The 27,315-nt window shown below is 45.1% G+C and overlaps 1 protein-coding gene across 6 annotated transcripts in view; it reads left to right on the top strand.

The window, feature by feature from the left end:
• Positions 1-1,348: 1,348 nt before the first annotated feature.
• Positions 1,349-27,315, top strand: part of KAT6B (lysine acetyltransferase 6B) — an 84,755-nt gene continuing 58,788 nt past the window's right edge. For 2 of the 6 annotated variants that reach the window (XM_069980844.1, XM_069980848.1), the window contains exons 1-2: positions 1,349-1,670; positions 8,726-9,552. In XM_069980844.1, coding sequence (XP_069836945.1) covers positions 8,932-9,552 — 621 coding nt within the window. In that variant the 5' untranslated portion in view covers positions 1,349-1,670; positions 8,726-8,931. Of the gene's footprint in view, positions 1,695-8,725; positions 9,553-27,315 lie in introns of all 6 variants that reach the window. The other 4 variants (XM_069980845.1, XM_069980846.1, XM_069980847.1 and 1 more) reach the window with 4 other exon arrangements.

The raw sequence follows: 27,315 nt of genomic DNA on the forward strand, positions 1-27,315 counted from the left end.
GGTGTTAATCAGTTGCTGGGTCAGAGAGACTGATCAGGGTTAGGGGAAAGTATAGCGATATTCTCAATGATCCAGCATGCTCTGGACCTTAGACCAGGCTGAAGGCTCACCTTCTAATGACAGTGACCTTAAAGTGAATGTACCATCAGGCCCAGGCTGAAGCACTGGAGGCGGGCCGACCCACCCACAGTGGGAGGAAACCCCCGCCCCTCTATGATGCCTAATGGAGCTGCGTCATATAGGGGCTGGGGTTTCCTCCCACTGGGGGGGGGTGGGTCGTCCCGCCTCCAGTGCTTCAGCCTGGGCCTGATGGTACATTCGCACAGCCAACTAACTGCAATCCCATTCATATCCACTTCTGGTCTGAGTGGGGACCTGGGACATGACGTGCCAGGGCTGCTTAGCCAGTCAACAGCTGTAGCAGGGTCCCCCCTTGGCCGCTGACTGTGTGAGTGGGCCTAACATTTCATGTCCCAGGCCCCCTCTCAGACCCAGAAGCATCTGGAGCTGCGATATACTGACAGTGCTGGGGTGGGGGAGGTGAGAGCATGTAACTCCTTTAACCCCTCCCCTCAGCCACTCACTCCAGCCCAGAGTTGTCCTTTAATAATGAAATTACTCAGGGTACTGTATTAGTAAATGGTCAAGCCAGTCAAAGAACAGTGTGCATCATCTTCAGCAGGCAGTTTGGCTTAGCAGACTACTTTCTCATTATCTCTAGTACACATAAGCCCTGCCCCCAATTTCTGTGTTACATCCTGATCTAGCTGTTACTACATGTAACAGCACCACACACATACAGACCCATTACCATCCCACTCTCTATTACATCTGCAAGCATTGACAATAAGACTGATTAACCCCCAACGCCAAACTTCCATATGTTGCTGCACTTGAAGAAAGGTTACTAGCGGTTACTAAGGACAGGTTTCCTCTAACAACAAGCAGTAGATAACAACTGAGAGAAAAGCGAGACATCTAGTGGCCAAGACTGTGAAGTGTTTCCTTTCCTGTAATAAAAAAAGTCATTTCTGGCAAATGAAGTGATTTACAGATGTTCGGAATCACTAGGAGGACAGTAAGTGCCTGTGCCTATCCTGTGGGCTGTCCCCATCTAACGGTATGGAAGTGTCATGCATAAAGCATTAGAATGTACATGTCTGTCAGATTTACTGCCGCTGCACAGCCTGTGTTTCGGTCACAGCCGGTACCCTCACCGCCCGGTGACACGCGTCGGGACAGCAGTCCATCACCACACACACCGGGTTTCCCGCCCGTCACGCGCACCTGACAGAAACACACAAGCCAGCGCGAGCCACAAACAACACAAATAACCGCACTCCCAACTAATCATAGTCCCCGGCGCGGCCCCGCCCCCCGCCGAGCGCCTCATCCAATCACAGCCCAGCGATTCCATAACAAGCGTCCAGGGAAGGCGGTAACAACTGGTACAAATCATTAGCGTACCAGCCCCGCCCCTTACTGCCTATACCGGCAAAGGATTTATGGAAATATATAACTGACAGGCACTTGAGCCAATTAGCATAGCAAGGGGCGTGCCCGGCGAGGTAGGTGAGGTGTAATGAGGCTCGGTGTAATCAGTGTCATGTCGGACCCGAACACGGCGCAACAAAATGGCGGTGGATTCTTAACCATGTTTTCCAACCTGGGTGAGTGCTGGAGAGCACCTGACTGTGAGTAGGAGTCAGTTTGCCGGCTGTCTGTGTGGATGGGGGGGTGGCTGTGATGTGAGTGACGTCATGCCTGGCGCCCATGACGTCATGAGTGGGTCATGCGGCTATGACGTCATCGGGTGATTGGTTTAGCGTCTGTGCATGTACGGGCTGTGGTGCAGTGTGTGGTGTGCGGCTTTCCCTGTGCTGTGTGCACGTTGTCCACAGTGCGTTATTGTGTCCTTGTCCCCGTCCTGTGCGGTGCCGGTGCGGGCTCTGCTCAGGTGTCATTGTGTCACTCTGCGGCTCCATTACACCTGTCCGCTATGACATCAGCCCAACATCCCGAGGAGCTGTTCTCCGGCACCGCCTCTGGGGGGCGCCACATGTCTTTGAATACCGCTGCGTGGTGTCAGGAGCATGTAGTAAACACTGAGCCCTGGTTAACCCCTCACTGGCCGCTCTCTGTGAGGGACGCACGTTCCTGCACACAGGAGGGGAGCACGTGACGTCCTGGCAGCTGGACACATACAATCTCCCCTGCTGTCAGGATCTCTGCTGTCCCGCAGTGAACGGAGCCGCCGCGCTTGTATCCAGAGACTGTGCTATCCCTGCACTGACACAGAGTAACAAACCCTCAGCACAGAGGAGGCATGTGTGCAAAGTCTATGGGGATGGCACCTATCATCTGTGGGCTCCTCTGCTCCAGCAATGTGAGGGAATCTCTGCCTCTTGGAGCCTTGCAGCCCTCTAGTGTTGCACAGAAGGGATTTCCCACCCGCTGCCTGACCTGTCTGGGTTCCAGAGGGCTTCACAGCAATCCATGACCCTGTTGTAGCCACCATGTTACTGAGGTGTCCCCTATAGTAACATTGCACCATGTTACTGAGGCGTCCCCTATAGTAACATTGCACCATGTTACTGAGGCGTCCCCTATAGTAACATTGCACCATGTTACTGAGGTGTCCCCTATAGTAACATTGCACCATGTTACTGAGGTGTCCCCTATAGTAACATTGCACCATGTTACTGAGGTGTCCCCTATAGTAACATTGCACCATGTTACTGAGGTGTCCCCTATAGTAACATTGCACCATGTTACTGAGGTGTCCCCTATAGTAACATTGCACCATGTTACTGAGGCGTCCCCTATAGTAACATTGCACCATGTTACTGAGGCGTCCCCTATAGTAACATTGCACCATGTTACTGAGGCGTCCCCTATAGTAACATTGCACCATGTTACTGAGGCGTCCCCTATAGTAACATTGCACCATGTTACTGAGGCGTCCCCTATAGTAACATTGCACCATGTTACTGAGGTGTCCCCTATAGTAACATTGCACCATCATGTTACTGAGGTGTCCCCTATAGTAACATTGCACCATCATGTTACTGAGGTGTCCCCTATAGTAACATTGCACCATCATGTTACTGAGGTGTCCCCTATAGTAACATTGCACCATCATGTTACTGAGGTGTCCCCTATAGTAACATTGCACCATGTTACTGCTGCTACAAGACATTGTACATGGACCAGGCTGGACCTGCAGGATGTTATTACTATCTGAGGCACTTTGCTCCCTTCCCAGTGCCATCACCGTTCCCATCGGAAATGCTCCGATGACGTCCCAGTACCACCAGCACAGGACCCTGCAGCCAATCTCTGGACTCCATGTTTGTGTGTTAGAACCAGCATGTGAACACTGAGGCCAGTGATTGGCTGCAATGTCCCATGCTGAGTGTATGGGGATAGCATTGGAGCGCCTCCATCAGGGAATCTAGCGGCGGTGGTGCATGGAGACGGCAGTACAGTTCTTTACGTTTTCCCTCCTGTTCTTACCTCCTGGGAGTTAGGTAAAGCCTGGAATACCCCTTTAAAAACTTTGACTCGAAATGTTAAAGTTGCATTTTATGTACGGAACGGCACAAGCTTGTGTTCCCACAGTCAGGTTTCTTCATACAGTTTTGAAGCCACATTGCATGTATATGGGCGGCTGTGATGACCTTGCCGAGAGTCAGTGGGAAAATGTGAAATACATGGACGTTTTTGGGTTTAGCTTTTCTTATGATAACATTATGTGACAAAATGCAAATAAAACCACCTGTACTACACTATAATGCAGGGAACGGGAATCTTCAGCCCTTCAGCTGTTGCAAAACTACAATTCCCATCATGGCATGATGGGAATTGTAGTTTTGCAAAAGCTGAAAGGCTGAAGGTTCCCTGTCGCTACTACAATGACTCTATTTACACTATTCCTTATAGAAAATGCTGCAAGAAGATAAACCTCTATACTTAATATGAAGCACACTTACATCTCTGGCATCATTCCACTGAAGAGTTGTGAGCAGCAGCTATAGTGTGTACCTCTGTTATCTATATACTGGTGTCACCATAAGGGCATGGATGGGAAATGCCCTATTGTACTGAGTGGTTATTGCCAAATCAGTCAGATATCTCCTTGTGTAATAGAGACCGTGCTCAGCCGAGGAGCGTATCATCATCTGATTGCTGTCAGTGTAATAGGAGGTGGGCGGCCAACAACTAATCACAGCAATGGTGGCTGCAGGGACATTACTAATGATGCCTGTGCAGCCCACCTACACGATTCTTGAGCCACGTAGAATGGCCAGTGTTATACTCATCCATAAGAAGGGTAGTGAAGAAGAGCCCAGTAAATACAGGCCAGTTAGCTTAACATCTGAAGTAGTAAAAATTATGGAGATTCTTCTAAAAAAACAAAAAGATAATGAATCACCTAAGAACCAACAGTTTGATGGATCCAAACCAGCATGACTTTACTGCGGGCCGATCATGTCAGACCAATCTCATTGATTTCTTTGATTATGTCACAAAAGTGCTGGATGAAGGTGGTGCTGTGGATATCGCCAATCTAGACTTCAGCAAAGCCTTTGATACAGTTCTCCATAGAAAGCTGAAATTCCAGAAACTTGGATTTAATCCCTGGATAGGTCAGTGGATTTGTGTCTTTAATATGGAAAATGATTTAGCTTTACTAGATAAGTGGTCCAAACAATGGAGACTGCAGTTCAATGTTTCCAAATGTAAAGTAATGCATTTGGGAAGGAGGAATCCTCTATTCAAGTATCATATATCGGCAGTTCTGTGTTGGCAAAGACTTCAGAAAAGAAGGATTTAGGGGTAGTAATTTCTGACAGCCTTAAAATGAGTCACCAGTACAATCAGGCGGTGGGGAAAGCAAATCTAATGCTGGGCTGTATAGTTAGAGGTATAACCAGTAGGAAGAGGGAGATTGTGATCCCACTGTATAGAGGTCTAGTGAGACCACATCTGGAATAATGTGTTCAGCTCTGGAGACCTCACCTTAAAAAGGATATTGATAAAATAGAAAACATCCGAAGATGGCTAAAACATGTCAGGAAAGACTTAAAGCGAATCTGCCCCCCCACCCAAACCGCTTGTAACATCAGATAGCTAATCTAGCAGAGCTGTGTTGGTGGCGTGACCTTAAGCACCCGTGCCCTATCCCTCTCTTTCTCCTCATCATTAGGAATGCCCCCAGGCGGGATTTTTCCTTTTCAGAGTTATCAAACTCCTGCGCATGCGGTTTAGCGAGCTGCAGAACTGACAGGACAAGGAAGAGGAATCCAACCTGGGGTGTTCCTAATGACGAGGAGGGTGTGCAGGCGGAACAGAGAGGTGGTGCAGGCCTAGGGCATGGGTGCTCCAAACCACGTCACTTTGACACGGCAATGCTAGAATTAAAGTTGTTGTTCAGGACAATAATCCCATCACCTGCCGAACGGACAACACAACATATCTTGGATTAAAAGTCGCTATTCGACGGTACAAGCAATTTGAGGGGGGGGGGGCAGATTGTGGGTACAGATTTGCTTTAAGGATTTGTATCTGTATAGTCTGGAGAAAAGAAGAGATGAGGAGACATGATCGAAAACTTTTAAATATGTCAAAGGACTAAATAAGGTTCAAGAGGACATAGTGAGAGTTTATTTTGGGGAAAAGATCTGAAGCAATGTGAGAAAATATTATTTTACTAAAAGAGTAGTAGATGCTTGGAAGAAACTTCCAGCAGATGTAGTAGGTAAATCTAGAATAACTGAATGAGGCATGCATTTTGATAAATGTCCCTTACAATGTGAACAACATTGGACACAAACGCTGTCTATCTATAATTTCCTGAATAATCCTTTTAAAAGGGCACGGTCATGAAAACAAACTAATGTCAGAATTTGAGTCTCACCGCTGACACCTGCTCTGATCAAAAGAGATAGCTGGGGAAAGATCACGGCAGCATGATACCCTCAAAACGTCAACATTTCTCATAGACTTCTATGGGGAATTTTGACAGATTGCATTGCTGGACAGGGATTGCATTGCGATCTTTCCCCTAGCTATATCTTTTTCAGCGCTGTGATCAATAACTTTTGACATGTCTGATAATATGTTAAAAGTTAGTTTTCACGGCAGGTACTCTTTAAGGCAGAGTTAACATTTTGAGCTATGACTGTGACCGTTGTGACATGTATTCTACTGGAAGATTCACGTCTGACGCTTGGATTGTAGCTGCAGATCTGCCTAATGATTAGCCTTACGGTAATTGAGTGGTGGTAATCCATGGCGTTTCCATGTTCTAAATCCATTACAATAATGAACCTGCCCATTATTCTCATTGATAGCGGTGTATAGAGGTTGTGCTTTGTTTTTTTTTCTAGCAGAGTAATAATACTGCTCAAAGGATTTTTGGGGAGTATTTTTTAAGCCAAGGAGAAGTTTAAAATCTGTGGTAATGCAAATACAGGCATACCTAATGGTAAGAGGTCGGCATCTATGCAGGAAAACCATTACTATCTAAATCTGGCCCAGACTTCTATGTGGATTTCTTTTGAGCTATGACTATGAACCCTGTTAGATAAACATCTTGGGCACTTTTCCAGAACCTGTAGAGTGCAAACAGTAACAATAATAATGCCCCCTTGAAGTCCCAAACAGCAGAGTGGTTATGTAAGTGGGTTGGAGAGATGTAGGTTGGTTGCTCCAGTTGGTAGACAGGTTTCTGTAGTAGGTATGTATTAAGTAGGTATTTGTAGGCAGGTCCCACCTGTAGCTAATTTCACCCTGTAGATAGGCCCCCCCCCCCCCTTCTAGGTAGTCTATACTCTGTAGGCAGTTTTCTTCCGGTAAAAAATCCTGCACTCGCCTTCCTCTTGATCCTGGCTCCTGCACAGTCAACCAACGTCTCCTTTCCCCCCCACCTGGTGCAAACAAGGACATTACTAAAGGCCCTATTCCACGGAATGATTATCGTCCGTATTCGGCCGATATCGGCCGCTACGGACGATAATCGTCCCGTGGAATAGAGTGCAACGATCAGCCGATGTCGGCTGATCGTTGCAGTCGCTTGTTTTTCAACATGTTGAAAAACAAGCGACTGATACAGCAACGATCTGCTGCCGGCGCTAAGGTGAATAGGAGCATCGGCAGCAGACGCTGCTGTATCCTATGGGCTGCCTGGACGATCAGTTTTGCTCATAAATATATTTTATGAGCAACATTCTAATAGGACACTGGCCCTATTAGATAAGGGAGGTCGGGGAAATGTTGTCGGTCACTATTTGGCAGCTTGTTTCTGAGCTGCAAGAGTCTGTTGTGTGGGGGAGATCTTTGGGGGTCTACTGCTGCAGCAGGCTGTGTGTGTGCAATGGCTGCAGCAGGCTGTCTGTGAGAGAGAGAGAGGCATAAATTAAAGGGGTTTTCTGGGCAACTGAAAAATTCAGGGGGGGACAGGGGCTGGTGGGATCATAATAAAGAAGTCCTATTTACCTGTCCCCATGACCCCACTCTATCACTGTGGATGACCCCCTCTCTATCACTATGGATGACCTCTATATCACAGGTATCTGGCAGTGTTTCTGTGTGTATAATGAATATTTAGTTAGAAACATAGAAGATGTCAGCAGGAAAAGACCATCTGCTCCATCTAGTCTAGTTTTGAGTTGTTCAGGACATGGAGACTGGAGACTGGCTGCATCCACTGCACACACAGGAGAATCTGCTTTATATGAATCCTTATTCCCTCAGAAGTTGCCCCAGGATTATGTAGGACATTAGGGAGAATCCGCTGAGCCAGTGTGATAAATAACTCCACTGGTATAATGCTGGCCATTTATGAAGGAGTTGGAGTCGGTCCTGATAAAATACAGGAGTTGGGGTTGGAGCTGCGGCTAACCGACTCCACAGCCCTGGTTTGCATGAAAACCTGTGCCTTTTTCCTGATGTATGCCTTGGCACACAATGATTTTTCTTCCCATGTTCTTCAGCTGCTTCTGTAGGTGTACATGTGCTAATGTATAGAAATACCTAAGTGACCCAAGAGGGAGTTGACTTTGGTTAGATAGAGATCTACTGTAATAACAGAACAAAACAAACTCAAAGGGGGGGGGGGGGGGGGAGGAACTATTTTAAGGTTGCATGCTGCCCTTCTACCAGGTTCTCACTTTGGGTGATTTTTTTTCTTTGACAAAAACATTTGGGGAACTTATTACTCGTTGCTAGTGTTGAGCGGACTTGCCGAACTGTTCAGGTCTGGCATTTGATTCTCAGCAGCTGGAGAAGATGGATGCCGCCCTAGCGAGTCCTGTAAAACGCGGATACAGCCATAGTGATGCTTATGTGAATCTGGATCGTAGTAGAATAGAGCATGCTGACATGTAAATAAGACTTCGTAAAACCCCAATCTCTCGGTTGGTACTCTCCTATTGTACCCCCCTGCCTCTACCCTGCCAATGGTGTACAGTCTATGCTGCTCAATACTTCAATTCTCCTCACTACTCCAAAATAATGCCTGACCATTATGGTGACCCATCTGTGGCTATGTTATACTGTTGATGTGATGGTGCCATTCACTGTCCTTTCTGGGTTAAGATTGATTATCTTTGAAAACTGATATTTTTCTACTTGAATCTTATAGTTGTGGCTCCCCTGTCATTCATTAATATATCCCTTTCTTTGATCATTTCAATGAAGTCTGTTTCCTCTTTTTCCCTAGATTTTGTTTTATGACGTGGATTTACTGTGTTCCAGCTGTTCCTTTTGATGTGAGTCCTTGTGACTGGTTTCTGCTCTGAAGATGGATGTGATTGAGCTGTTGCCGAATACAACCTAGGATACGTTGGGTTATTGGCCGGATGTGTATGGCGGTGCACGGATGACCTCTATGGGCAGCACTTGGCTTTTGGATCCAGTTTTTTAACCATGGTAAAACTTGCGAACCCTCTGTACACGGAGTGGATTTTGGAAGCCATACAAAAGGTAAAGAGGCAAAAGCAACGTCCATCAGAGGAACGGATTTGTCACGCTGTGTGCGTTTCTCATGGGCTTGATAAAAGACTTGTACTCGAGCAACTGGATCTCAGTGTACAGGATGGGTCAGTCCTCAAAGTTCTTAATAAAGGTGTGGCCTCATACAAGGACCCAGAAAACCCTGGCCGTCTTACAAGCACCATACCTAGCCCTCAACCTAAACCAGTCAAGGGGCAAAGGCCAGTCAGTGCTGACCTGCGAAGTGTGGATTGGAATAAACTCCTTCGTAGGGCGGTCGAAGGACTGCAGGAGTCCAGTGGCTCATCGCTGAAGAGTATTGAGAAGTTTTTACGTAGCCAGAGTGATCTGACTGGAGTTGTTGCGAACCCTATTTTCCAAAGACGCCTGCGTCTTGCAGCTAAGAGGGCTGTTAACAATGGAAGGCTGCTGAAAGATGGTCCTCAGTATAGGATTAACTATGGAGGATTGGAAGGAAAGGGTTCATCTAGATATTGCAGTTCTTCTGCCTCCTTACTCCCGCCAGTGGGCCTTCTCCCTCATGAAAAGGACCAGGTAAGTGGTTTGGTAGAATTCCTGTTTGTATCTATGTATATACATTCGTTGGGTCTCTCAGTCATCATTGTTGTGCCTCACGCCCTGGTGTTTGGTTTGCCTGTGGCTTCCTCCAATAAGTATAGCTAGTGTTCTCTTCTTGATATTTGGTTTTCAGCCCCCATCAACATTAAAGGGGTATTCCACTCAAACATAACTGTTCATATGTTGCTGCCCTTGGTGAGACTTCTTCCAAGCTTATGATCTATTCAGTCTCCTCCCCCTCATTTCTGAGCTGAAGACTCAAAAAACTATGTGAGCTGGTCTTTCCGTCTTACCCCCTTCCCAGACAGCTGATGTTAACAAGTCCCTGGCAGGATTTATCTGCAACTTTGTAGTTTCTTTGTAATGCTGGAAGGGTTAATCTATGGTCAAGTCCAATGTAAACACACACACGAATGCAGTTGCGATTTTTCTTTTTTTTTTTTTTTATATGCAAATTTTCACATGCAGTAAACATTTTCACCCTTGGTACAAATATTGCTTGTAAACGAACATTGGTTAAGGCTGATGCCTCCGTGTCATACTGGCAGTCTATGGGGGACTTGCACGCCTTCTCTCTCTGTGCCTCTCCGCTCGGAAGAATTGACATGTCAATTCTTCCTCGCAGAGTGAGGAGGCGCGCAAGCCCTCCCATAGACTGCCAGTATAATACGGAGGCTGGCAGGAACTGGTGAAGGAGACTAAATAGATAATAAGTCTCACCATAAGCAGCAACATATGAAAAGTTATGTTTTAGCAGAATATCTCTTTAATGGTCCAAATGTCAACTAATGAGTACATATGTAATTTCTTACATGTATATGTTTTGTTTGTGGGATTTAAAGCACAGAACACCACCCATGTAATACACATATGTGCTGGAAATTACCCAAACATAGTCATAAGTTGACTGTGTCCAGCCTATTGGAGTTAATGGGGCCTGTGCCAGTACATGTGTCTGTCAGCACCCCATGTACAATGCAAAAGAGTAATGGTGTAGATGGATTCTCACCTTGTAGCCCCTTGGGCTTAGTGCGCAATGTCCCGATATTGGAGGGGTAGTCAGTCATCATGGAGAGGGTTGCCAGACGTTCAGTCCAGGTAAGACTGGATGTTATCACACTGGAGGCCCATTGAGAGGTATGCAATGAAGGGTGCAAAGAAGCTGGAGCAATGTCCTGGTGCTGCCACACAATGTTTCCAAATTACACAAGTTAAAATTAATATAGTGGCTTTATTGTAATAAAACCAAAAGCAAATAAAAAAAAAAAACAAGTAAAACAATAATGTGTTTTGGGATTTATATTTGCCTTCCTCAGATTGAGTATGTTTCAAGTATACTTTTTTTTTTTTTTTTCTTCCCCTCATTGCAGCACCCTATTTAGTCAAAATGCTGGTGTGTATTTGACATGGCAAATCACTATTGCAGTGACAGATCACACTATTCCCATGTGGTCCGATGGGCAATCTACTCATAGAGCTGCCTTAGGCAGACTATGAGAAGAGCACAGCCCTAGGTGAACTTTCAAAGTGTGTATAAAAAATGACCCCCTAAATAAAAGCTTAAATCGCCCCGTTTCCCGTTATACACAAAACATTTATGCAAAAATAAATAAACCTATTTGGTATCAAAGCATGCATAATTGTCAGATTTTTATTAAAATATAAAATAAGTGTTCCCGCATGGTAAACAGCGTAAACAAAAAGGGCTAAAAACTAACAAACCAGGATTGCTAATTTATTATGATGATGATTGTTATATTTATATCACGAAAAACTACCTACCTCTTCTACTCCCCAGTTCTTCACCTCCCCCGTCTGCCCATCCGTGCTCATAACTTTTGCAGACGAGAGGAGCGGTAGCATGTTCTGGGAACTGCAGGCATTGCATGCGGTGGAAACCACGCCTGCACACAATGTCCAATAGCTGCCCACTGTCTCCATTACATCTGTATTATTGGGAAGCTATTGGTCGTTGCCCACAACTTACTCCCACTCCTCTTGTCCACAGAAGTATCAGCACAGATGGGCAGAGGGAGAAAGTGGAGTGCCGGAGAACAGAAAGGTTAGGACCTTTTCTGCTCTGCAGATAACTATTTTAAAGGGGTTATTCAGCACTACAGAAACATGGCCACTTTCTTCCTGAGACAGCATCACTCTTGTCTCCAGGTTCGGTCAGGTTTTGTAACTCCGTTCCGTTCAAGTCAATGGAGCAAACTACATCTGAACAGGAGACAAGAGTGGTGTTGTCTCTGGTAGAAAGTGGACATGTTTTTGTAGGGCTGGTTAACTCTTCAACGCGACTCTGTACCCACAATCTGACACTCTAGGCCACGCCTATCCAGGGATGCAAGTTTAAAAGTTGTTTTTTAGGACAATAACAGCATCACCTGCTGAACAGACCCCAGGAGTCTGAGTTGGTTTTGGTTGGAGTCGGGAAAAAATGTACCGACTCAGCTTTAAAAAAAAAATCGTAGAACAATTTAAAATTGAGTTTTGATATGAATTTTTGCTTATCAATATATACTAGATTTGTATTTCCAGGGAAATACATAGTGCTTGAAAAGAGCGCCCCTTTACCAGTGACTTTCTTTTAAGAGAAACTTAGAGAATCCTGGGTGCCGTCCCTTTAAAAACAACTTGGCTCCCGTCCCTTTAGGAGCGACCTGGGTCCCTTCGCTCTTAATGGGACGCAGGTGGCTCTTAAAGAGACCCATTTCGCTCTTAAAGGGACCCATTTCACGCTTAAAGGGATATATTTTGCTCTTAAAGGGACCCAGGTCCCTCTTAAAGGGACCCAGGTCGCTCTTAAAGGGACCCAGGTCGCTCTTAAAGGGACCCAGGTCGCTCTTAAAGGGACCCAGGTCGCTCTTAAAGGGACCCAGGTCGCTCTTAAAGGGACCCAGGTCGCTCTTAAAGGGACCCAGGTCGCTCTTAAAGGGACCCAGGTCGCTCTTAAAGGGACCCAGGTCGCTCTTAAAGGGACCCAGGTCGCTCTTAAAGGGACCCAGGTCGCTCTTAAAGGGACCCAGGTCGCTCTTAAAGGGACCCAGGTCGCTCTTAAAGGGACCCAGGTCGCTCTTAAAGGGACCCAGGTCGCTCTTAAAGGGACCCAGGTCGCTCTTAAAGGGACCCAGGTCGCTCTTAAAGGGACCCAGGTCGCTCTTAAAGGGACCCAGGTCGCTCTTAAAGGGACCCAGGTCGCTCTTAAAGGGACCCAGGTCGCTCTTAAAGGGACCCAGGTCGCTCTTAAAGGAACAAGGGGTACTCTTTTCCTCTTGTTCCTCTTGAAATTGAGAAATTTCAATCTAAACCAACATATTATTGGAAAAATTCGAGTTTTTAATTTTTACTGTCTACTTTTGAATACTTTCCTCTAATACCTGTGGGGTCAAAATGCTCACCACACCCCAAAATGAATTCTTTGAGGGGTGTACTTTCCAAAATGGAGTGACTTATTGGGAGATTTTACTCTGCGGGCACTGCAAACGCACCTGGCGCTCAGAAACTTCTGCAGCAAAATCTGCATTGAAAAAGCTAATTGGCGCTCCTTCCCTTTTGAGCCCTCCTGTGTGCCCATACAGTGGTTTACTCCCACATATGGGGTACCATTGTACTCAGGAGAACCTGCGTTACAAATTTTGGGGTACTCTTTTCCTCTTGTTCCTCTTGAAATTGAGAAATTTCAAACTAAACGAACATATTATTGGAAGAATTCGAGTTTTTCATTTTTACTGTCTTTTGAATACTTTCCTGTAATACCTGTGGGGTAAAAATGGTCACCACACACCAAGATAAATTCTTTGAGGGGTGCACTTTCCAAAATGGGTGACTTATGTGGGGTTTCCTCTCTGCTGACACTACAGGGGCACTGCAAACGCACCTGGCGCTCAGAAACTTCTTCAGCAAAATCTGCATTGGAAAAGCTAATTGGCGCTCCCTTCCTTCTGAGCCCGGCTGTGTGCCCATACAGTGGTTTACGCCCACATATGGGGTACCGTTGTACTCAAGAGAACCTGCGTTACAAATTTTGGGGTGCTTTTTCTCTCATGTTCCTTTTGAAAATGAGAAACTTTAATCTAAACGTATATATTATTGGAAAATTTTAATTTTCCATTTTTTTACTGCCGAATTGTGAACACTTTCCTCCAGCCCCTGTAGGGTTAAAATGCTCATTATACCCCTAGATTAATTCTTTAAGGTATTTAGTTTCCAAAATGGGGTCACTTATGGGGGTTTTCAGTATACCAGACTTCTAAATTCATTTAAAAAAAGAACTGGTCCCTAAAAAAAATCAGTTTTGGAAACTTTCACGAAAATGTGATAATTTGCTGATAAATTTCTAAGCCCCATAACACCCTAAAAAAGTAAAATATGTTTACCAATATGTCTTCTTTATTCTGGTATAATTTGGTAATGTGACTTAGTAACTAATTTATGTGCTACGACGTTCTTTTTTTAGAAGCAGAGAATTTCAGAGTTCATAAAATGCTAATTTTTTAAATTTTTCATGATATTTTGATGTTTTTCACAAAAAACACACAAAGTAGTGACCAAATTTTGCCACTAACATAAAGTGCCATATGTGACAAAAAAACATTCTCAGAATCGCTAGCATACGTTAAAGCATCACTGAGCTATAAGAGCATAAAGTGAGACAGGTCAGATTTTGAAAAATTAGCCTGGTCATTAAGGCCCAAACTAGCTGCAGCACGAAGGGGTTAAAGGGACCAATTTATCTCTTAAAGGGACCCATTTTGCTCTTAAAGGGACCCATTTTGCTCTTAAAGGGACCCATTTTGCTCTTAAAGGGACCCATTTTGCTCTTAAAGGGACCCATTTTGCTCTTAAAGGGACCCATTTTGCTCTTAAAGGGACCCATTTTGCTCTTAAAGGGACCCATTTCGTTCTTAAAGGGACCCATTTCTCTGTTAAAGGGACCCAGGTCGCTCTTAAAAGGACCCATTTTGCTCTTAAACGGACATATGTCGCTCTTAAAGGGACCTATTTCGCTCTTAAAAGGACCTAGGTCGCTCTTAAAGGGACCCAGGTCGCTCTAGCAACATGGGTCTCTTTAAGAGCGACATGGGTCCCATACCTTTTGGAGTGACTTGGGTCCCTTTAAGAGCAACATGGGTCCCGTCCCTTTAAGAGTGACTTGGATCCCTTTTAAGAGCTACATGGGACCTTTTAAGAGCGACTTGGGTCCCGTCCCTTTAAGAGCGACTTGGGTCCCGTCCCTTTAAGAGCGACTTGGGTCCCGTCCCTTTAAGAGCGACTTGGGTCCCGTCCCTTTAAGAGCGACTTGGGTCCCGTCCCTTTTAAGAGCGACTTGGGTCCCGTCCCTTTAAGAGCGATCTGGGTACTTATAATGGTAGAGATCATTGCTCGGTTACCATGACAATCTTACTCATGTCAGTGAGACAGAATCGTTAAGGGCCTTCCATATATTACATCTTCTATTGGCCAATAGTGGACATGTGACTGTGGATGTTGTGATACATGCCTGACGAGACCTTAGAGTTCCTATTGGCTGCTATATCTCAGCTATTTGCATATGTGCTGTGATTGGCTGTTAGCGGTTAGAGTGTGGCCATTATTTGCAATGGGCCATTATTTTCTATGGGAAATTTGGGGTCTTTAAACGTAAATTTCTTAAACGACAAATCTGATCGAAACGAAAAATAGATAGCACACCTCACACCGCCGAGGGCTTCAAAACGCAGTTTGAATGGAGTCTGTGCGTAAAGCGGTTCGGGCTGTATTACGCGTAGAAAAATAGCTGGAAGAAGAAGAAGAAACGGAAGAAGAAGAAGAATACGGATTACAATATAGTCCTTTTCAAGCACTATAATTATGAGCAACATTCTAATAGGACACTGGCCCTATTAGATAAGGGGGGTCTAGGAAAAGTTGTTAGTCACTATTTGGCAGTTTGTTTCTGAGCTGGATGAGTCCATTGTGCAGGGGACATATGTGCTGTTCTCTTGCTGGATGCTGGATGACTGTATATGAGCAGCAGTGTAATATGAAGATATCCTGTGTAATATAGAGGAGGAGGAGAAGACACAAGTAGTGTAGCAGTAACCTCTGTCTTCAATGTGGTGGGTTTCTTCAGTGTTCTATGGCTGCAGCTCTGTGTGTGTGTGTATGTGTATGCTAGGGCTGCAGCAGGTTGTGTATGTGCTATGGCTGCAGCAGGCTGTGTGTGTGTGTGTGTGTGTGTGTGTGTATGCTAGGGCTGCAGCAGGTTGTGTATGTGCTATGGCTGCAGCAGGCTGTGTGTGTGTGCGTGCTATGGCTGCAGCAGGCTGTGTGTGTTATGGTGTGCCCCCACATTGACCCCTCTATATCCATATGGCTGACCTCTATATTACATGTATCTGACATTGTTAGCAGTGTTTCTGTGTGTATGGTGAATATTTAGTTAGAAACATATGAGATTGTCAGCAGGAAAAGACCACCTGCTCCATCTAGTCTAGTTGTGAGTAGTTCAGGACATGGAGGCTGGAGACTGGATGCATCCACTGCACACACAGGAGAAGCTGCTTTATATCTTTCCTCATTCCCTCAGATATTGCCCCAGGATCATGTAGGACATTAGGGAGAAGCTGCTTGAGCCAGTATGATAAATAACTCCCCTGGTATATGACCGGCCATTTATGAAGGAGCAGGAATCGAAGTCAGAGTCGGTCCTGATAAAATTCAGGAGTCGGAGTTAGAGTCGGAGCTGCGCCTTACCGATCCACAGCCCTGCTTAGCTGTAAGTCAACGGAAGTTTATGATCTTACACACATGGGGAGATTTATGAAACTGGTGTAAAGTAGAAGTTTCTCAATTGCCCCTAGCAACCAGATTCCACCTTTCATTTTCCAAGGAATCTGAAGAATGAAAAGAGGAATCTGATTGGTTGGTAGGGGCAACTGAGCCCGTTCTACTTTACACCCATTTAAAAAATTTCCCCAATAGTGTTTTTTTGGGGTTGACATTTTTCTCTCCTTCCTTTTCCAAAATTTAGTATGCTGAGGGTGTGGTGTTTCTGTTTTAACAAACTGTGGTGTTTTTCTCCCATAGATTTCAATGGGAATGTTCTGGCCATCTCAAAAATGCCATTGGTGTGTATGGCATTTTGTTTTTGTTTCTGCAGTTTTTGTATAATTTTGGTCCAGCAACTATGTCACTTGATGGCAAAGGAAAGAAAGTTTAGCCATCTTGGTGCACACGAAAATGCCTGAACCACGAAAAAAGATTTATCAAAGGGTGTAAAATTTAGACTGGTGCAAACTGCCCACAGCAACCAATCACAGCTCCTCTTTCCTTTCAGCACTGCCTAAAGCTCAGCTGTGATTGGTTGCTGTGGGTAGTTAGCACCAGTCTAAATTTTACACCCCTTGATAAATCTCCCCCATAAAGTCCAAAATGCCAGAAAAAAAATGTAAACGCCATGTGCTACATTGGCGTTTTTTTCGGAGGGCAGAAAAATGCCACCAAAAAAAGTGTGAGGGCACCCTGATTCAGACAAAAGATGAGTAAACAACCGTACAAATTAGTTGCCTACAGTCTTTCCCGGAGTCTGTCTGGAGACCTGCACTTTCTGCAATGGCTGTCACCTCAAGCATTACTTTATGGTACTGCATAGGGACCTTACAATCAATGTAGTTGCATGGTCCTAACCTTACTTTTTTTTATTACATCTAACTTATGTTTTCTGGAGCAGTTGTTGTTATTATGCTGCAATAATGGTTGCCTTTATAGTTTGGCATTGGTTGAGCCATACAGCCTTTTATTTCTTGGAAGGAGGTAGGCGTCTTGTGTCTGGATTGTGTGCTTATAATTTCAGGTAGAGTCTGTGTGAAGGAGCACATTTCTATACAGAAGTGCTGTCGGTGATTGAGCATACAGCTGTGTTTTAGGGGTTGTCCGGCTTCATACAATCTGTGTAAGGGCACTTAGGCTAATATATAAAAAAAATAAATAAATATTATACTCATCTACCCCAGTACCCCCTGTCCCTGTGTTGTCCACTCCTCACTTAGAGCCCTTAGAAACTGAGGAAATCACGCTGATAACTTGCCGCGTATTCTGTTGTTCACCAACCCCCCCACCCCACACCCGGCCTCTCGCTTGACGTTCCACCAGTCCCGTAGGCTCCATTCTGTGGGCTGGCGGATTCTGTTGTCCGCCCAAAGAAGTGACTTGTCAATTCTTTCGGCAGATGGCGAAATCAGCCCGACCATAGAATGGAGTCTATGGGACGGGTGGATATTCAAGCAGGATCGTGCACGGATCTCGCGGCAAGTTATTTGCATGATTTCCTCAGTGTGCAAGGGCCCAAATCCTGACAATGAAGTGACTTAGACAGAGAGTCAGGGCTGCAATCCTTTCCCTGTTTGTTTGTTTTTTCTCCTCCCAGCACAACAGCATGCCTGGCAACCTGTATGTGCAAGGTGACTGCAGCCTATTCACTTAAAGGAGCAGTGATGGAGATCTTTGATCTGATTGAACTTCTCCATGAGCTTCTCAGCATTATTACTGCTCATTCTGTGTGTAAAAAGTCATTGGTGCTGTGAGGTGTAAGATGCTGCTGGACTGATCTCCTTGTTGTGTCACATCAATATCGATTTGTTCTCTGTGAAGCTGTAGTTAGTTCCATCATTAATTCCCCAGAGCTGTGCTCTGTGCACCAGGCCTCTTATGAAGTGATTCTGAGTGTAGTAACTGACTCAATAGGCCCTCTACTTCACTGTATCTATAGTCTCATTAAATTAGCAGGAACAGTTAAAGGGGTTATCCAGGATTATAAAATCACATTGAATGTCCTTACCACCCCTGTCTCCAGGTTGTTTGCGGTATTACAATTCTGCTCCATTCACTTCAATTGAAATGAACTCTAATACTGCACACAAACTAAGGACAGTAGAAGTGCTGTTTCTGGAAGTAAGCAGTCATGTTTTTCTAACATGGGTTTAGGTTTTCTGTGTTTGAACAATTTTGCCAATAATTGTATTTGAAACTGTTTAAAATAATAATCGGAGAAAAAAGTCATGACTAGTATAACAGTATACTGTTATTAATAGTATTATAATGATGTAAAACAAAAAGTTGGCAGATGCCTCCAGCAGCATGACCAGAAAATAATGCATGTTTTTTTTTTTTTTTTTTTTTTTTTTTTTTGTAACATGGTTGTATAAGCACTTTGACAAAAATTCATTCTTGGGACATGCTCAGAAGAATAGGTTGTGGCATAGATTGGTGTGTGGGAAAAAATAAAACTTTTTTTTTTTTTTTTTTTTTTAATTCTTAATCCTCCACATTTATGTAATATGTAGCCTGTATGTCCGTTTTTATTATTGCAGTTTCTATTCATAATATTTTTTTTTCTTTAAATTCAATGCATATTAATTAGTCCCTGTATTGTGTTTTAAAGGGAACCAATCATGTGGATTTAGACCTCCGATCTACAATAATAACGTTTTGCAGCATGTTGCGTTTCCTACCATATCAGCTGCTTGTTTGCTGTTGCCTCCATCTTGCTGAAAATGCAATTTTATTCCTTCCCAAGCTGGATGCAAATCGGCGGTAACTAGTCATGGGGGGGCAGCATATCTTCCTCAATTAGACACTGTTCCCAGGATGTAGTCACGGCTCCTGGGCTGTAATGACTCCCCTTCATGCTGTAATCCCACCTCTTTTATGATGTAGCATGTGGGGTTAGAGAGTGTGTCGGGGGGGAGTGATTACAGTCCAGGTGCCGTGGCTAGTAAAGGGAGATATGCCACCCACTTGACTAGTTACCTCTTATTTGCATACAGCAAGGCACGGACTAAAACTACATTTTCAACAGGGCTGTGCAGTTGGTAAGCCGCAGCTCCAACTCCTGACTTTGGCTCTTTTGTAAATGGCCAGTCAGACACCAAGGAAGTTGTTTATCAAACTGGTGTAACGTAGAACTGGCTCAGTAGCTTCAGTGTAATGTCGTACATGATCCTGGGACAACTTCTGAGTGAATAAGGCAAATGCATAACGCAGATTCTCCTCTCTGTGTATGCTGTGGATGCAGCCAGTCTCCAGCCTCCATGTCCTGAAGAACTCACAACTAGACTAGATGGAGCAGGTGGTCTTTTCCTGCTGACAATCTTCTATGTTTCTAATTAAACATTCAGCATACACAAAGAAAAACAGCTAACAATGCCAGATCCCTGTGATATGCAGGTCAGACATAGGCCCAGATTTATCAGCTCCCTGTCAGCATCCGCTCTCCTGAATCGTCGCTGTCCCAAAGGAATTACCCGCTCAGCCAGTCAGTGACTGCAGCTGTGTCCCCACCTCACCGATTGGCTGAGCAGGGCTGTGACATCACAGGATCGGGAGCCCGGCAGGGAACCATGAGCCGTGACACTGCACTGCCAGGGCACGGGGATGGGTAAACAGGACTTTTATTATGATCCCACCACCCCCTGTTCCACCTGGATTTTTTTTTTTACTGTTGCCCAGAATAACCCTTTAAATTCTGCCTCTCTCTCAAACACACACACACAGCCTGCTGCAGCCATAGCACACTGAAGAAAAACACACAGGCTGCTGCAGCCATGGCACACTGAAGAAAATCACACAGGCTGCTGCAGCCATGGCACACTGAAGAAAAACAAACGCACAATCTTCCTCCAGAGAGAGAACATCACATTGAGGACACAGTTTACTCCTACACTACTTTATGGCTTCTTCTCCTCATCCTCATTTCCCCCAACACACACACACACACACTTAGTGACTGTCAACTTTTTGCTAACCATCCTCTACTTAACCCCTTAAGGACCGGGCCTGAAATGGCCTTAAGGACCGGAGCAAATTTTATGAATTTGACCAGTGTCACTTTATTCATTAATAACTTCGGGATGCTTTTACCTATCCAGCTGATTCTGAGATTGTTTTCTCGTGACATATTGTACTTCACATTTCTTGTAAATTGGAGTCGATACTTATAACGAATCTTTATGAAAAAACCCAAAATAGCGTGAAAAATTGTGAAAAAATGCATTTTTCCAACTTTAAAACTTTTCTGCTTATACAGAAAGTGGTTATACCACATAAATTATATATTAAATAGCATTAGCAACATGTTTACTTTATGCTGGCGGCATTTATTAAACTATATTTCATTTTTTTTAGACAATAGGAAGCTTAAAACATTAGCAGCAAATTTCCAAATTTTCTGTAAAATTTCAAAATCAGATATTTTTAGGGAACTGTTCAGGTTTAGGCTGGGTTCACACTACGTATATTTCAGGCAGTATTTGGTCCTCATGTCAGGTCCTCATAGCAACCAAAACCAGGAGTGGATTGAAAACACAGAAAGGATCTGTTCACACACTGTTGAAACTGAGTGGATGGCCGCCATATAACAGTAAATAACGTCCATTATTTCAATATAACAGCCGTTGTTCTAAAATAACAGAAAATATTTGCCATTAAATGACGGCCATCCACTCAATTTCATCATTGTGTGAACAGAGCCTTTCTGTGTTTTCAATCCACTCCTGGTTTTGGTAGCAATATGAGGTCCACAATACTGACTGAAATATACGTAGTGTGAACCCAGCCTTAAAGTGTATTTGAGGGGACTGTGTGTTAGAAAGCCCCACGAAGCACCCCATTTCAGAAACTGCACCCCCTAAACTCTGCAAAAGCACATCCAGAAAGTTTTTTAACCCTTTAGGGGAGTCACAGAAATAAAAGCTAAGTGTGTAAGAAATTTGAAAATTTTAATTTTCTGTGCAGAGATTTTATTGTAATCCAATATTTTTCATAATTATAAACCTATTACCAGAGAAATGCACCCCAATATTGATTGCCCCGTTTCTGCAGTTTATAGAAATACCCCATATGTGGCCCTATTGCGCTATTTGACGCAACCACAAGCCTCAGATATAAGGGAGCGCCTAGTGAATTTCAATGGCTCCGTCATTTTTGGTCATTTTTGACTGTACCACTTCAGGTTGGCAGAGGCTCTGGGGTGCCAAAACCTAAAAAACACCCCTAAAGGGACACCATTTAGAAAACTACACCCCTCAAGGAATGTAACAAGGGGTGCGGTGAGCATCTGGACCCCACAGGTGCTTCACAGATTTTCCAAACAATATGGCTTGAAAAAAGACTAAAGTATTTTTTACACTAAAATGTTGTTCTAGCCTTCAATTTTTCATTTTCACAAAGGGATAAAAGGAAAAAAAAAAACACAAAACATGTAGCGCAGTTTCTCCCGAGTACGGAAATACCCCACATGTGGACATAAAGTGCCAAGCGGGCGCAGGACGAGCCTCCAAAGGGAAGGAGCGCCAATTGGCTTTTGGAAGCTGGATTTCACTGGAATGGATTTCAAGGGCCATGTCGCATTTACAGAGCCCTCGTGCTGCCAAAACACTGGAAACCCCCCACAAGTGACCCCATTCTGGAAACTACACCCCTCAAGGAATCTAACAAGGGGTGCAGTGAGCATATGGACCCCACTGGTGACGGGCACAAATGTGGAAAAATGTGACGTGAAAGTGAAAATTTTCATTTTTTCACTTTCATGGCACAAATGTGCCCGTCATCCAGGGGTCCATATCCTCACTGCACCCCTTGTTAGATTCCTTGAGGGGTGTAGTTTCCAGAATGGGGTCACTTGTGGGGGGTTTACAGTGTTTTGGCAGCACAAGGGCTCTGTAAATGCAACATGGCGTTCATCATCCATTCTAGCCAAATCCAACCTCTAAAATCCAAATGGCGCTCCTTCCCTTCAGAGGCTTGCCCTGCGCCCACATGGCGCTTTATGTCCACATGTGGGGTATTTACGGACTCGGGGGAAATTGCTCTACACATTTTGTGTTTTTTTTTTTCTCTTTTAACCCCTTGTGAAAATGATAAATTCAAGGCTAGACCAACATTATAGTGTAAAAAATTTAATATTTCATTTTCACGCCACATTGTTCCACATTTGTGCCCGTCACCAGTGGGGTCCATATGCTGACTACACCCCTTGTTACATTCCTTGAGGGGTGTAGTTTCCATAATAGGGTCACTTGTGGGGGGTTTAACTGTCTTGGCAACACAGGGGCCTTTTGAATGCAACATGGCCCCTCGAAATCCATTCCATCCAAATCCAGCCTTCAAAAACCAAATGGCGCACCTTCCCTTTGGAGGCTTACCCTGCACCCGTATGGCGCTTTATGTCCACATGTGGGGTATTTCCGTACTCAGGGGAAATTGCTCTACACATTGTTTTTTTTTTTATCTTTTAACCCCTTGTGAAAATCAAAAAATCAAGACAAGATCAATGATTTAGAGTAAAAATAAAAAAAAAAATTACACTAAATGTTGGTCTAGCCTTGATTTTTTTCCATTTCCACAAGGGGTTAAAAAAGAAAATGAACACAAAACGTGTAGGGTAGTTTCCCCTGAGTACGAAAATACCCCACATGTGGACATAATTTGCCATATGGGCACAGGGCAAGTCACCAAAAGGACAGAGCGCCATTTAGAGGCTGGAATGGGGGATGGAGGCCATGTCGCAATTACAAAGCTCCTGTGCTGCCAGAACAGTAGAAACCCCCCACAAGTGACCCAATTCTGGAAACTACACCCCGTAAGGAATCTAACAAGGGGTGCAGTGAGCATATGGACCCCACTAGTGATGGGCACATGTGTAGAACATGTGCCGTGAAAATAAAAAATACCATTTTTTTCATTTTCACGTCCCAAATGTGGCCGTCACCAGGGGGCCATATACCCGCTGCCCCACTTGTTAGATTCCTTATGGGGTGTAGTTTCCAGAATGGGGTCACTTTCTACTGTCCTGGCCGCACAGAGGCTTTGTAATTGCATCATGGCATCCTCTAATGGGAATGGCGGCCATACCTACTTAGCTGGGGAAAAGGGACAATTCTAATTTATTTGGGGGTATTAGGCCAATTATTAGTTTATAAGGTTGGAAATGACAGGTGTCCATCAAATTCAACCTGTGTTGATCCAGAGGAAGGCAAAAAACCCTCGTGAGGCAGACGACAGTAGCCTCATCACAGGGGAAAAATTCCTTCCCTACTCCATAATGGCGATCAGAATAATCCCTGGATCAACATGACCCCTGAAATAGGAATAAGGGACAGAATTTAGATAATGTAGAACCCCAATGACGTGTGGTACGCCTTGGAGCGATCCAGTATGCAGAGGCTGGGGGGATCAGGACAGGTGTCACACTGGAAAATGGTGTCCTTCCTGATCCCCTGTTACCCCACACTCTGCACTTCTTCTGGGGTCTCCCTTTCTCCAGTGTGGGGGACGTCACCTGGAAAATGTTGTCCTGGTGCGATACGGGGTCCTTCATATCCAGAAGCGCTGGGTCCGCTCCATGGCTGCTAAATATTAGGGCTCTATTACTGCTTCTGATATGTTCGGATCGTGCCGCAAGCTACAGTAGCTCAGGCAGCGAGGGACCAGAAGAGGGGGTGCTGGTATAAAAGTTATCCCCGTACAGGTGGTGGTGACCTTTATCCAGCAGTGGGAAGATCAGTTCCCGGACGATGTCCCCACTAACTCCGAGGATGGGGGGGGGAGTGGGCATCTGGGGGCTGGATTCGAGTGTCCCTTCCTTCATACACTCTAAGGGTACGTGCACACTGCGGAATCGCGAAGGATAACCCTTTGTGCATTCCGCAGTTGGCACCCGCCGGCGGACTGATGCAGGCGCACGTCTCCGTCCGTGTCGTAGACTCCATTCTATGCACGGGCGGATTCCGCTCTGCGTCCAACGTGTTGATGGAATGACGGATGATGGAATCCGCCCGTGCATAGGATAGAGTCTATGACACGGGCGGAGACGCGCCCCTGCATTAGTCCGCCGGCGGGTGCCAGCTGCGGAATGCACGAAGGGTTATCCTTCGCCATTCCGCAGTGTGCACGTACCCTAAATCTGTAAGTGTACCCTGAGGTACTCTCACAGAGTTTGTAGAATTTCACACCATACCGTGATCTCTTATTGGGACGGTACTGGCAGAAAAGACGTGTCTGGGGGGCAGCGTACGCTACGCTACCCCCAGACACGTCACTGGATGATGAGGAGGATGAGGATGAATGGAGGAACAAAGGACCCCCCCATTCATCCTCACTGGCTGTTTCGGTGTCGGAGGCAATAATAACGTATGCGTCCGATACCGAAAACACCCTGGGGGCCATCTTTATACGGGGATTGGTATATGGGGTATGTAGTGGTGTAGTGTAAAACTTTATTCAATGTAGTGTGGTGTAATGTAGTGTTTTTTTACGTGTTTTTTACAGTAAGTATACAAAAAAAACCTAAGCCAAAAATGGTGTTGCTGATAAATGCCGCACTTATGTTCGGCACTTATCAGCAGACCGTGGCAGTAGAATATAGAAAAAAAACACCCTACGCCAAAAAGGAGGAGTTGCTGATTAGCAGCGCACTTTCGTGCGATGCTGATCAACACTCAGCGGCGATAGGGTGCGGAAAATAGAAAAAAAAAAAATTGGGAAATTTTTTTTTTTTTTTACTACATTCTGAACATCCCTGTAGTGGCTGATACGTGTATTACACTTATCAGCCGCTAGGGGGCAGCAGAGCGCAAGATCCGAAAATAGACGACGCTGGAGCCGGAAAAATACGAAAAAAGACGACGCTGGAGCCGGAAAAAGCCGATCGGGACTCACGGAAGAAGCCGAAGTCCCGACAAGATGAAGAGGACGCCGGGAACCCGGAAGACGCCGATCAGGACCCCGGGACAGGTGAGTAATGTACAAATACCTGCTCTGGACCCCTCAGCTAGGTAGCTGAGGGGTCCGGAGCAGGTATTTATTACTTGTGGGGACTTTGATCGCCGTGAACGGCCGGCCGGCTGGCTGGCCGTTCACGGCGATCGGGACGGTGGTACCGTGACCACCATTACTTTTTACAGTAATGGCGGTCGGTGCCGTCCTCGGACAGCACCGACCGCCATTTTTTTCCGGGTCATCGGGCCACCGATGGCCCGGAAAGGTTCCGATCGCCGCTATGGGCTTATCAGCCAATAGCGGCGATCGTCGGCATGGGGGGGGTTAACAACCCTCCATGCCGACAGGGAGAGATGGCCTGCTATGTATTATAGCAGGCTATCTCCCCCGATCGGGACCCGGCCGGCCGCGGCGCCCGTTTAAAGGGCGGACGTACCGGTACGTCATGGGTCCTTAAGTGACAGTGATCCATGACGTGCCGGTACGTCATGGGTCCTTAAGAGGTTAAAGTGTCACTGTTGTGAATTTTTTATTTTTTTTGCAGAAATCAATAGTCCAGGCGATTTTAAGAAACTTTGTAATTAGGTTTATTAGCCAAAAAATGCATTTTTATCATGAAAAAGCAGTTTGAAGCTCTCCCCCCTGTCTTCATTGTTCTCCTATGGAGAGAGCTAAAGAAAAGACCAAAACAGGACAACAAAGAGTTATTTTACAAATCCCTCACCCCTTATCTCCTGGGACAGTCACCACTGACCTGTCTGAGCTCTGATTACAGCTGTCACCCAGCTCTGTGCCTGTAATCCTCTGTTATCTGCTTTCTGCTGCCAGCTAACTCCCTCCTTCCTCCTCCCCCCTCCCCTCTCCCTAGAGCAGACAGGGTACGACTCCTGCAACAAGTCACAATTTTCAGATTTTTTGCAGTGGATGAAAAAGAGGAAGGAGGGGGGGACCTGGGAAAAGGCTTTTTACATGCAGATAATGGCATATTTGGCTAATAAACCCAATTACAAAGTTTCTTAAAATCGCCTGGACTATTGATTTCTGCAAAAAAAAAAAACAAAAAAAAAAACTGACTCTTTTAAGTCCCACTCGGTTGCGAGTATTAGGACACAAACAGGGAAATACCAGGGTGGCCCCTTTTGGGTCAAAGTCTAATTCAGTCAACATGACAAGGGAAAAAGCCAGGAATCCATCCACAGACAGCTGTTTCAGGGTATTGGCCCTCATCCGTGTAAAGCAGGATTAGGGGGCAGTGTATCAATGGAGACTTTTGAGTGAGTACTCCATTGGATTTTTTTTTCGATTTCTCCCTAAGATTTGTTGCTCATTTCACCAAAGACAACGTCTGCGAGGAGTTTGTATGTTCTCTCCATGTTTGTGTCGGTTTCTTCCAGGTTTTGAGGTTTACGCTTTCCAAAACGTAGTATAGATTCCGCCTGCTTAATAGAATTGAGGCAGACAAGGGAGCTACTGCAGAATGACACACACGGGTCTTTTCTGTGGCCGACATCTTAGTAACTAGTCTTCTGCTTCCTCCCCCTTCCTTTCTCTTTGGACTTCTATGGACTTCTGTATATGATCTTTTAATGAAGCTGCAAATCCATATTGTATTGGTGTGTTTTGACAGCCAGAGTTTCCACAAATGTTTGGAATGTATTTGAATGCCCTAGAAGCCACATCCCATGTCCCCCTTAATAATGCTGGCTATGTCACTTGGCTATTGGGGGAGAAGTGGTTCTACAGCACTGTGGTATCTTCACACTGAGTGAAACAGGCGGAACTCCGCGAGTCCACACTGCGGAATCCCACTTGCCTCAGTATGGGATGCCTTGCACGCCCCTGCTCTCCGCTCATTTCTGAATGCATATATGGAAACCGCCTGAGTGGAGTAAGGTCATGTTTACCGGACAGATTTTTCACCCAGATTTTACATCGGAATCCATGTGAAGTTCATATCCTATTGACGTTTCTTGACAAAAC

Source organism: Dendropsophus ebraccatus, chromosome 8 (assembly GCF_027789765.1).
Source record: "Dendropsophus ebraccatus isolate aDenEbr1 chromosome 8, aDenEbr1.pat, whole genome shotgun sequence".
NCBI lineage: Eukaryota > Metazoa > Chordata > Amphibia > Anura > Hylidae > Dendropsophus > Dendropsophus ebraccatus.